At 41.6% G+C, this 12,398-nt stretch overlaps 1 protein-coding gene across 1 annotated transcript in view; it reads right to left on the reverse strand.

The window, feature by feature from the left end:
- Positions 1 to 12,398, reverse strand: part of xpo4 (exportin 4) — a 36,532-nt gene that overhangs the window by 13,152 nt on the left and 10,982 nt on the right. The window contains exons 7-9 of the mRNA XM_036558893.1: positions 7,072 to 7,184; positions 2,226 to 2,383; positions 862 to 1,036 (exon numbers count right to left, since the gene is read on the reverse strand). Of these exons, the coding sequence (XP_036414786.1) occupies positions 862 to 1,036; positions 2,226 to 2,383; positions 7,072 to 7,184 (446 nt within the window). The remainder of the gene's footprint in view (positions 1 to 861; positions 1,037 to 2,225; positions 2,384 to 7,071; positions 7,185 to 12,398) is intronic.

The raw sequence follows: 12,398 nt of genomic DNA on the forward strand, positions 1-12,398 counted from the left end.
GTGAGCTTGTTACTGAGGGAGAGTCTTCACAGACTACTACTGAAGCATTTTTCAGCATCAGGCTAAAGATTTGTGGTTTGTGGCAAAGTGCTAAGGAATGCAGGCCTAGTATTTGAGTAAACTTACTATTTGATTATTCTTCGGCAATTTCTTTAATTTGTATACTGGTGTGTGTGGGGAGGCAGGGCTGGGTGGTGAGAAACCGGTAAGAAACCAATATGATTTCTGCCATTTAATTTGCTTTTCTCTGTTAATCATGCGATTCTCCAGTATTGTAATAGCGTTTATTTGCAATTTAAAGAATGTGATCTAACAAATTTAAATTCTAAGAACTACCTTTTAAACAAGTAAACCCATGATTAGGAAAAGTCACAGTCACACTTTGTTACTCTGTTTAAACAAATTAATAATAAGCGCTTAATGATTCCAACTGTGCTTTGAATGAGCTGACATGCATGCTAAGAAACACACACGGTGGATCCAACAAGAAAACAAGCCTCGTTCCTGTTTTATAAAGTGACTAAAACACTGAAGCTAATTACTATCCGTTAATATCAGCTAATTAATAAATCCTCTCAATTAAAATGGATGTGTTGGAGTAGGAAAAACACTAAAACGAGCAAGGCAGGGGGACCAGGGTAAGGAAACACTGCCCCTTCAACTTCTAAGCATATTTGCATGTCAAGCAGCTGTCCACTAGATGTGGATATTTTAATTCTATAGGACAGTGAAACTGCTATGATGCTCCTTGTGACTCTAGACTAATTTCAGGATGCAGTATTACTAGACTTCCACAGTAAAGTGTGAACAGCCCTTAAGGTTTATACAGATAAACACATTTAGTCAAGCTCTTCTACTCACCACCTCCTCAAGGGCAGCACTGCGGCCAAAGGAACAGGTGAGCAGTGTGAGGCAGTTTATGAAGGAGGAGAAGAGCTCGCTGGGGAGAGCTGTAAGAACGCTTCGGGGGAAAGTGGTGATCAGGTTACTGATGATATTGGAGATGCCCACTGCCTCAGAGTCTTCAATCTCAATCCTTTAAAAGACAGAAACAGTATTATCTCTGGACAATCATCCACCAGCACAGTCAGTATGAATTACACAAAAAGAAACAAGCAAAACATTGTGGAAAAAGACCACACAGCCTGCTTTATTTATCATCACCTCCTCCCAAAATTTAATCCTACTAAAAGTATGCTCTATAAATTGAATAAGAGAGATGCATGGGTTCCATCATAAAGTTGCAGCGTCCAGTGAGCTAGTCTTGATTATTCAACTGTTGCGTTTGATCCCCTAGAATGAAATTAGTAACCACCTTGCCTTTCCTAAAGGTTACAGCTAATATTAGTATGGTAGAACAATACGTTCACATGATATGCTCATACAAAATTCAAGGCCAGTGGTGTAGTTTTTCTTGCCCACAAAGCTCTTCTAAAATCTGTCCCAGAGGCTGGAAACCTTGAGTGAACCAGCAATACTCCAGGAAAAGCTTTAATCAAGAGAACTTCAATCCATATTTATTTAAATTCCAGTGTTTTCAAGTGTACATGCAAATGGCCAAAGAGGCAAGGAAATATCTGGAACAATTATCACTTTAAACGCACACAGCACAGTGCTGGAACACCACCTGGATTCTCGGAATGCTTCCCCTCAGGAGCGCTGGAGGAGCACTCAAGGTCTGCTTCCCTTATGCTCCCTACTGAGGTTCTAACCCATATCAGATGGATTTAAATTGCAAGCAGAACAGTTCAATCACGACAGATTGGCGGACCTGCCGCATGGTTTTCCGATGATGCAACTGGAAAAAAGCTCCAAGAATAGGTGATTACAGAGTGGTGAGAGAGGCAGAGAGGGAAAGGGAGGGATAGAGATGGAGAAAGACCCTAATGACTCCACCTACATCGCATTGAATTTCAGAAGAGGGGCTGCATGTGTTATTTTAAATGACAAAGCCGTCTTTCTGTCTTTAACATAAAACCTCAGACACCTCTACAACATGCTCAAAAGTGAGAACACCATGTCATTTCCAACACCTAAAAACATGAGCACCCAAAACATGGTGCAGTTGTTCTACAATTAGATAAGGAACTACTTCAACTGCACAAAACATGTGTATCATTCATTCATCATTCAAATCATTCATTTGTTTAACAGCGACAAACTTGATTAGAATACCTTTGTACTAAAAGTCTTAGTAAGAGCATTATAATCAGCTTCTCACTCACCCATTGATCATGTTGAGCAGCCCTTCTACCATGTGGGCCAAGTAGGTGACCTGAGCAGTCTCGTCAGGAAAGATGGGCCCGTGCATGGAGGCCAGCTGGGCCAGGCACTGCAGCGAGTCCTGGGCCATGTCAGAGTCTTCCCGGATCTTCCTGTGTACCTGAGGAAGCCACAGAGAGAGACGGTCTGTCAATTAGAACACAAACAAATTGCATATCCTGAGTCATAAGCAAGCAAATTTTGTATGGGCAACCAGTTAATCCATAATATGAAATCTATCTACATGTGAGGTCTTATACTGGCCAACGGGCCACTTAAGAAAATTAACACACATGACATGAACTTATATATATATATATATATATATATATAAAATCAAGTATGCAAAAAGACTACATATACAATATTGTTTGATCTCTACATAGTCTCCAATTTAAGAAGACAAAAAAAAAGATACAAAGAATGCTCTTGCCCCACCAAGAGCCTGAAACCTCCTACATCAGGCGGCATGATATTCAAGACAGTGCAATGGAGGACACAACAAAAGACAGAAACAAAGCGAATGAACGTGCGAGGGCATATAGCCCGTTAGTCTTTTCTGTAGTGATACAGCCAAACAGGCCCCCTCAAAGAGTCCAGCAGGAACTGCAGACTGGCTCACTGGCAGCTGACCAAACACACGGCTGGGGAGCTCTCACAGTCTTTCTGAATTACGCAGAGAAGCCTCTCTCTCTCACACACACAAATACACATTCTTCCTTCTACACTAGCCCGTCTCCTCCTCTCACCCTTGCTCGTACAGATGAATCTGTCTTTGATTTTGCAGCTCACGCAAGTATGAGAAGGCTTTGAAAGGTTAACAGGTACGAAGCAGGGAGATTTAAAGTTAGAAGTTGCTCACCTTTAACTGACGAGCCAGCAAAAAAAGTGAAAATGTCACGTCCTTATGGTCACTTTCCAGATGCAAAAAGCAGAGCAAGAATGCCACCACAATCCGATCCAAAGCATAAATCAGGTCCTAGTCAATCAAAAGATTCAGTCTCAAGGAAACGCTCACAAGAGCCAAGACCCAGTAAAGTTGGGACAAGCACGGGATGCCTGGCCTTAGTGGCACGGCACCATGGCTAACAGCGTGTGTGTGTAGTCCAGACTTGACTCCTGCTCTCCCCTACCAGAAGCACATGTGGTTCCACTGCAGAGCGGATGTTTGGCACATAGTCCTCTTCCCTGCTCACTGCCTCTCTTTTTCTCGGCTCAATCTCTTGCTTTCTCTTGCTCACATACTGTGTCTAAACGTTCTGGCAAGATGCAAAAAGGAAAAGACAGAAACGCTGGTGCATTAAGGCTGGGTCTAGAGCCTCAACCCAGCCACTACTTTCCATCTCCTCCAGCTAGACAGACGATCCACCACCTCGGGACTAACTCACTCTCTCTTACATGCTGTAATATAGGCCAGGACTACCGGAGAACTGAGCTCTTTCCACAGTGTGAAATCATTCTCTGAGCTGAGAAAGAAGGGAGGGAGGACATGAAGTGGGAGGAGGGGATTGAGAGGTAGATGAGACACAGACAGAATAAGATAGAGCTAAACAGAGAGCGCGAGAGAGAGCGAAAGGCAAGCGCAAGGCCAAAGTTACGTGAGCAGCACGCTCTGTAAAAACAGCTGCGCCGAAGAACATCCGCACGACGCAAACTATTCCAACTGCCTCGAGTCCAGCTATAGTTAGAGACTGGCAAGGGGGCATCTAAATGAAAATGTGAGAGAGAGAGTGAGAGAGTGTGAGAGAGAGAGAGAGAGAGAGAGAGAGAGAGAGAGAGAGAGAGAGAGAGAGAGAGTATTTTTAGGAGGAAGACAAAGCCTTGTGTGTCTCCTGGGCAGATCAGATCTTCTCCTGCCTTTTGTTCTTGGTCACTTCATCTCTCCATCACTACCTTCACTCAGGTCCAGTTACTAACGCAAAGAGTCATCAGTATAAAATCAAGCCAAATCTTCCATAACAACTGCACAATGCATTTAGATCCTAAACATACAACATGTGCATAATGGGACAGAACACAAACTGATCTGATTCCAGCATTAACCACCAGCTTTTGAGGCGAAGGGTTTAAAATAAATAAATAAATAAACAAAAAAGAGAAAAATAAATAAAAAAAAACAAACCAATAAATAAATCACATAACCATCATTTGTCAACTATATGTATGTATCTGTTAGAAATATATATAAACATATGGGGCAGAACGAGAGGATTGTGTGTGTGCGCATGTGTATGTAAAAAACCTAAACCACAAACAAAAACACTCCTCAGTTGGGTTTGAGTAGGAAAATGTTAGCGTAGCCATGGCTTTATTAGGTGTGAATAGAAGAGAGGGGATTTATTTTCGGCTGTGTTTCATTCTCTGACTCTGTTGTCTCTTTCTAAACCTCCAGGGCACAAGGGAGAGCCTCATGTCTGCCTGCTTGAGTCCCTGACCGACAGGCCGAGGGATTAGTGGCTGTTAACACGGACTCCTAATCCAGGGCCAGGGTCTAATCCAGCCACTCGACCACAGTCACTTCTGACCCCTGCAGCGCATGGCTGCATGCCTCACCTGCCCCCATCACAGCTGAAGAGTGAGGGCAAGCAGCTGATGGGTCCATACACACACACAGAAAAACACACCACACACCAAGATATACAGAAAGACAGCTGACTACACTTTAACCCAACAAAAACAATCTCCCCATCCACGGTAAATGCCATCATATACCACCCAGACAAAGCCAGATTCTCAATGAGCCCTTACATGTCCATGGTGGCATGATGAATAGATATGTCAAACTCAAATACCAACAGCAGAGCACAAATTCCACAATGCTGCAACGGGCTTTAAACAGGTTACCCCACGATACTTAATGATTCTGTTGACCCATCTTGACCCTGGGGGTGAGCAGAGTGACCCTCCAACAGTCCCACTTAAAAGACAGGAGCAGTGTTAATCAGGAGCCTCTGGTTAACAGCTGCTCCTCAGAGGTGATGCACAATAACACAGTGACACCCTGGCAGCTCGTAGACAAAATTCTTCAGGAGCCCATAAGGAAAGAAAAGCAGAATCCGCTGGTACTGATGGAGAAAGGAGAGCAGTATCTGGCAGCAGATGGTACAAGTAGACTATGCATATGTAATGGAAGAAAGTGGAGCAGTATTTGGCAGCTATGCTCTGCACGGTGAAGGAAAGTTGACTGATTTGTTCCACACATCAAGATCTCTCTCTGATCAGCCAAGGCTGCCTATGGTTTCTACCCTAAAACGGCTATCCTAAAACTCTCAAACTTTCACTGTCTCATTTAGTTTGATAGGTCTGGCAACTTCATCATAGTGAGTGGTTTCCTCATTATACGTTTTTATTCAGAGCACTCAGCATTCTCTGTTTAACTAACTTATCTTGAACTACATCTAACTTTTCATCCATCCTACAAGAGTAGCCAAATCTTTCTCCTCAAACATTTTTGTACTAGTTTCTCATTTTTCTTAGTGATTCAAGACATAATGCACAAACAACCTCCTATAGATCTCCATGGGGCATAAAACTGCAGCCAATCAACGACAATTCAACACCTCAGGTTATCGAATATATTGGGGATGTCAAAGAGGCTGTTTACAGCTTGCATCAACTTGTAATTGAAGTACTCAGATCACACTTCGTTATCTTACTCTCCGAACTGCATGAAGAGCCAGGTGTAAACACAGGACTATGATGAGATCACTGAAACCACACTTAGATGTTGCCAGAGACGAATCTTGACCACATTCAAGACAAGCATAAATGGAATGTTTTCTATATTAACATAAATTTACGTGAGTGGAAATGTGTCTGCTGAAAGCTAGCAAGGGAGATGATAAACAATGGATGCTAGATACACAAGGCTGGATTTATCCCCAAACCAAATGCTTCCTTACACTCTGGGCCGATGAAAGGGTCCAAACCAAGCTTGTCAATTTCTATCGTACAAGGTGATGTAGGGTTTTTTTTAGCAAAACTAAAAAAGGAAAATAAAACTAGATCTCTTCTGGTCACACTGGGGAGGTAATTTAGGTAAAAGTGTACAAACATGGCACACATTCATGCATGCAAAGTGAGTTGTTCCAGGTCACAGCCATGCAGAATTTAGCATCGTTCCTCATTAAATACACACCTGATTCAACCTAATCAACTTACAAGCAAGGCCTTCTTGAGTTTAACTCTTCAGTGCTAGAGGAGGGAAAACGGTAATCTCTGCAGAGCTGTGACCTGGAAGTAACCCACTTTGACGCACCTGGCATAAATTACGGTGGAGTACTTTAATGGATGTAGAAAAAAATAAATTTAACTGCCTATTCTACATGAACATGAATACAAACCAATAGCAATGCTAGGTGAGTTAGACTGTAAGATTAAATATGTCCTGCTCTTTATCCAGGTTTACTTATTATATGGAAATAACGCACACACACAAAGCCATTTTTCCTCCTGGGTATGGAAATACCAGAAAACAGGTATAAATGCATCACTGTATAAGCACTTTGAAGAAGCAATTGTTCTCTCATTCTATGCCAATCACTATCCTAATTAAAGCATCCAGTTTTGCTATCTTTAATTGTTCTTAGCAATTTACATATTAAGCAAGACACTAAATTATGTCTTTGCAGCATGTCTGAATACACCTAAAAAATCTCTTAGGGTTCCTCTACAGGCCAATCAACTGACAACAGAATCAGCATCTTTCCAGAGGGAAACAGGAGTGAAAAATACACACACACACACACACACACACACACACACACACACACACAGTGAGAGAGATGGAGATAAAGATTCTGTACTCACAGTAAAGAAGAGGTCCATCACTCTGTGGTCTAGAAGGGCTTCCCTCCATGACTCAGTAGGCTTCAGCATGACGTTCTGAGTAGCTTCGAACATGGCAATGTAGTGTCTGCCCAGTGACGTCTCAGTTAAGGTCAGCAGCATCATCATGCAGACAGGCACCGGTGCTAAAATGTCAACTTTCCTCTCCTCTAACCTCAATAGTTTCGCCTTCTGTGCCTCTCAAATGTTTGTTCTGTCTGTCACAATTCCTCCCTTTTTGCAGCGGAAAGTTGCTATAATTCACTCCCACTTTCCTCTGCCTCCTTCTGTCCCTCACAGAGAGTTACTACAGTTAAGCCCAACTGTCCCCTCCCACCTCATCTGAACCTCAAGGTCACTCACTTAACAACCCACTGAGAAGAAAGAGACACAAAGAAAGACAGAGAGACAGACAGAGAGACAGAGACAGAGAGAGAGAGACAGAGACAGAGACAGAGAGAGAGAGAGAGAGAGAGAGAGAGAGAGAGAGAGCGCGCAAGAGAGCAAGAGCAACAGTAAGACAGAAGAGCGAGAGAGAGAGACTCCCACAGGAATGTGTGATCAAGGCCAGTTACCGGCAAAGGCCAAACATTCCTCTGGGCTGGACCTACAGTCACTCCCTGCAGACAGACACAAGCACACATGCAGGCACACAGACTAAAACTAATTCATCACATCATCGTAAGTAGGGCTGTATCTCAAAATTCGATCCAACTGCCTTTTTTCCCTCCTTATCTACCTTAACAAGTACGGTTAGCTTACTTGACTTTGAATGCGGCCAACAAACCACGCTTGTTATGATTCTAGGTGTTATAAGCACGAGTCTAGAGTGTTTACTTTTTTTATCAGAAACTTCTGGTACTTTTGACTCATGTCAACTAAATGGCCCACAGCATTAAAAGCTGAATTTTCATCACTTGTTTCAAAAGTTTTAAAATCTACTGTTCACTCCCCAGACCATACACTTTAAATATGTGGAAACTAAGCTGCAAAAACAAGCTGTTTTGAATTTACTGGTTTTGTCATGTCATGAAACCAAATAATTTATATACAACTGCCTACAACCATTTAGCCCCACCCATTCATGCTGTTAAAGGGCAGCCTTTTTTTATTATTATTAAACAAGGCACAAAACAGCACAGCCAACAGAGGTCACTTACATATATTAGTCTTAAAGGGTGCATATCATGGAAAATCTTTTTTTTCAGCCCATTCCATTAATGGTGAAACTATAAAGAGTGTTTTAGCCTGGACTGTTTTTTTTGAAGTCTTAAAGGCACAGTAACAAAAACTGTTTAACTTTAAGGAATAAAGAGATGTTGGAAATGGTCGTAAATGATGGATTAGGAACATAATCATTATGAGAAAATGAAACAAATGAAACAAAAACACACACCTACCAAAAACAGAACATGGGCCTTTCTTAGGCACAAAAACAGCCTGTTTAACCATATGGGTTAAAGTGAGGATGGAAAATGGTGAAAAAATTAAGAAAACTGTTCTATATGGGCCATTTACAGCAAACAATTTATGCATAACCCTATGTAAAAGTCACAAGAATTCATTACTTTTCCCACCCCTATAAATGCAAATCTACTACACAAATACTGTAACAAGCCATGCGATGTAATACAAAATATACTGTACAATACCACAACACAAGCACTGATGCACACAGATAGTTGCCAGTTCAAGAACAATGAATGTGTTACTAAGTCAGATAAAGACAGACTGTGAGTGTGAGTGAGAGACAAACACGTGTGTGGTGTGTGCACACCCCTCTTTCTTGTCTCCCCCCGTTAAACAGGCTTGGCTTTATGGCCTTTTAAAAATAGCTCTGGCGCTGCGGAACTCTGTATGACCTGAGTTAAGGAGGGGAACGAGAGTGGAGGCCACTCAGGGAGGAGAAGTGAGCCTGGAGCCGATGCCTGACCGCCAGCAGCAGCCTGGAGCCACACAGACACACATACACAGCACCACTGCGTCCTGTACGAGAACAGGGGAGACAGACAAACGCAAACAAACCACTCAGAGGTTAGCTGCACTGGGACACAGGGAGGAGCTTTTAAAATGGATGAGAAGATCACTTAGAGCGGATGCCAGTGTTTGAGAGGTATGGAGAGTGGTGTTTAGTAATGTAGTGTTTCTATATATACACACACTGATTCTGAAAACAGGAAAGTATATTAATCTTCATTTTCCCTAATATTGATTTTATCCACATTAAGCGCACTCTAATACTCTCTCTTTCTGTTGACCTAAATAAGCAACTGTACACGCACATTGCCTGAGCAAGTTATAAAGTTATAAAGATTGGCTTTATAAATATTTATTTCCCCACAGTAGTGCCTGGGTTCATAAAAATGGTGAATGTGTCAGTTATTCAAATGGCTTTTCTTTTCTAATTTATTGAGTATTATGGAATATTTCTTGCAGCCTTAATGTTTCATCTACAGCCGTCATAAAATGTTCACGTGAGCCACCACAAGTAAACACAACATTGCAAAGCCCACACACACACACACACACACACACACACACACACACACACACACACGTTTGTGTCTACACACAGAGGCATGGAAGTAGAAAACTCCAGTATCAGAGAGGGATATGCAATGCACACACATTCTCCAGCAGCATTTTTATCTGCTCCCATTCGTCCTGGTGGGAACGTTACTACCGGTCTCATACTTGGCATTTACAACTAGTAACATGTATCAGAACAACTGAAGACCTAGCAATCAAGTAGCTTTTCAATCCACCACTTCCTTTACCCACTTGTTTGACAGCCCAATCAAGAATCATTTAGAAAACAAAGTTTACTTCTGAACACGATGTTGACTAAATGGGAGAAACAAGCACAGAAATTCTAGAAAAGGAGAATTCTAGACTAGTTCTACATCACAAAATCACTAATAAGTTTACATAAAACATACAAATTAATGTGAGCTAGTAATGAAAAAGACACCAGATCATCAAAGAAAAGAAACAGTAGGTCAACGTTAAGAATATACTGTCATTATATCAGAGGCAGCTTGGAGATTCATGACTCTTATTTGCAGCAGCACTGGGCATAAGTCATACAACCTCATATCTCATACCCTCTAGCTGCTGAACAGACAACTCTAAGTTTAGATAAAAGGATAACAGAAAGGGTGTGGAGCTACATGCAGGGTGTACATACAGAGGAAGACGCTTAAGATGGATTTACACTTTGAGAACAATCTAGCGAATGAGAATATGAGAGAGCAAATACAGATTTATTGACAATCAAGAAACAGATTAAAAAAGGTAATGTAGGTTATGTGATGTAGGTTTAAGGCTGCAAGGTTGGGGAAGAGGGGGGGGTGTGAAAGTCTTTAAGGGCCTGATTTATAGAGTCTACGGACATAGATGACGGTACAGCAATATTTACGGACTAAAGAACAGTGCAAGACCAGACAGAGTATTTGACTGCGTAGGCAGTTTTAGAGGAAGGTCTAAATTCACCAAACAAGATTCCCTCTCCTAGCAAACATTGGATAAGCTAAGTGGTGACAAAGCGGATGCCCGCAGAACAAGCCATGACAGAATTAGTGTGCAACTATGATTATGAGGAGAAAGTGGGTGAGATATATTTTGAGGATGTATTATGTGTTAAATATAAAGTCTCTTATCTAGCAGTAGGAGTGGTGTGGGACTGGGCTGAAGAGGAAGTATGTGGTTACTTTGGTGGGTAATTAAGTTCACGCTGAATATGGGCTCTAGGAAAGATTAAGTGTTGCAAACACTGAGGGAGCATTTAGTTAGCATAATGGTTATAAGAGTGCCGAGTGGGGCTCAACGCCAGATAGTCAAGATATATGTGCAGGCCATTAGAGGGGGTTTAAGCATCACATCCTTCCCTTTAAAACTCTCTCAATGGTCCAGCATGTGCACTGTAACTCTCCGGGAATGCCCTTTCTTCCCCCACTCTACACACTAGCCTCTGCCCCTATGAACCAAGGACACATGCCCCGGTAAAAAAAACACTTCTTTAGTATTGAGAGCGAAACAGAGGGCAGTATTTCAGTTGTCTGTCAACCCCCTCAACCATTCAGAGCACCTGATCAGCTCAAGGTCCTGTCATGACCTGCTTTAAAGTGGCTAAAGCTGTAGAGACCTGGGATGAATCTCAAAAGGCAGCCTTGTAGGTCTATAGATCACTGCTTCAGGTCATTATTTCATGAATTATGTAGGGCAATTCATAGGAAAAGAGGAGCTGGCCAGCTTACAGCCAATAGCTAGCTGGCTTCCATTTGTAAGCATACTGCCATATGAGAGTGATAAAATCAGTGTCAGTTGTTTTACAATTGCACAGGAAATATGGCTTCCCTAAAATAATATATAATACAGTTAACATGCCTATATAACTGTTCACTCATACTGCAATTCAATATTTTTAGTAAATACAAAAATGTGAAATAGCTACCCCACACCACTACACTCTGACGCTGTTTTTTTAATGTAAGCTGTGTCTGTCTACTTGAAAGTGCACATGGAAGCACAGCCTATAGCAGAGGTCGGCAACCCAAATGTTAAGAAGACCCATTTTGTGCCTTCAACAAACATAAAACCACCTTGGACAGCTCAACGTTTTACGTCCATTTTACCACTTTGGCTGTAAATATGTCTCAGTATGTGCTAATGCACGAGCATAAGCAGTTATCTGATTATTCAAATAGTCATGTAAATACCATACTCTGATCCCTTAGATCAGAGTAAGATCTAGAAATCCAATTAGGAAATCCAATCAAGAGTGCTGGATTTTATCTCAGTAATTGGATTTCTCAGCGCATGTATACTCTTACTCTGATTTCTTTCGGATTTCTCAGTCCTCACATATGCAAAAATGGACCGCAGTAGCGGAAATAAACAAGCAGTGATTAACACAGCAACACTGAAACAAACTACATGCATGATGAAATGAAGGACTTAAACATTCTTCATCTTCTAGAAGATGTACGTTCATTTTTTCAGGTAAAGGGGCGTGATGTGTTACAAAAAAAAAAACTGCTGCATGAAGCTCGTGTTTTACATTACATTTAAATTATGTTTTATTCTGTGAGTTTATTGGTCGGATTCAAAGAAGCAATCCGATTACTGCCTGACTCATAAACTCAGTATGTAAAAACAACCTGCCAATACAGACATTGTAATGCGCATGACCGACAACGACTTAAACTAAATAGGCAGGTGTTGAACACATGCTCAGAGCTGCAGGGGAGTCTTTCGAAAACTAGCATTACAATTGCTGGTTCAATATAATTTGAAGGTTTTTCATGGTC

Source organism: Colossoma macropomum, unplaced genomic scaffold, assembly GCF_904425465.1.
Source record: "Colossoma macropomum unplaced genomic scaffold, Colossoma_macropomum, whole genome shotgun sequence".
Taxonomy (NCBI): domain Eukaryota; kingdom Metazoa; phylum Chordata; class Actinopteri; order Characiformes; family Serrasalmidae; genus Colossoma; species Colossoma macropomum.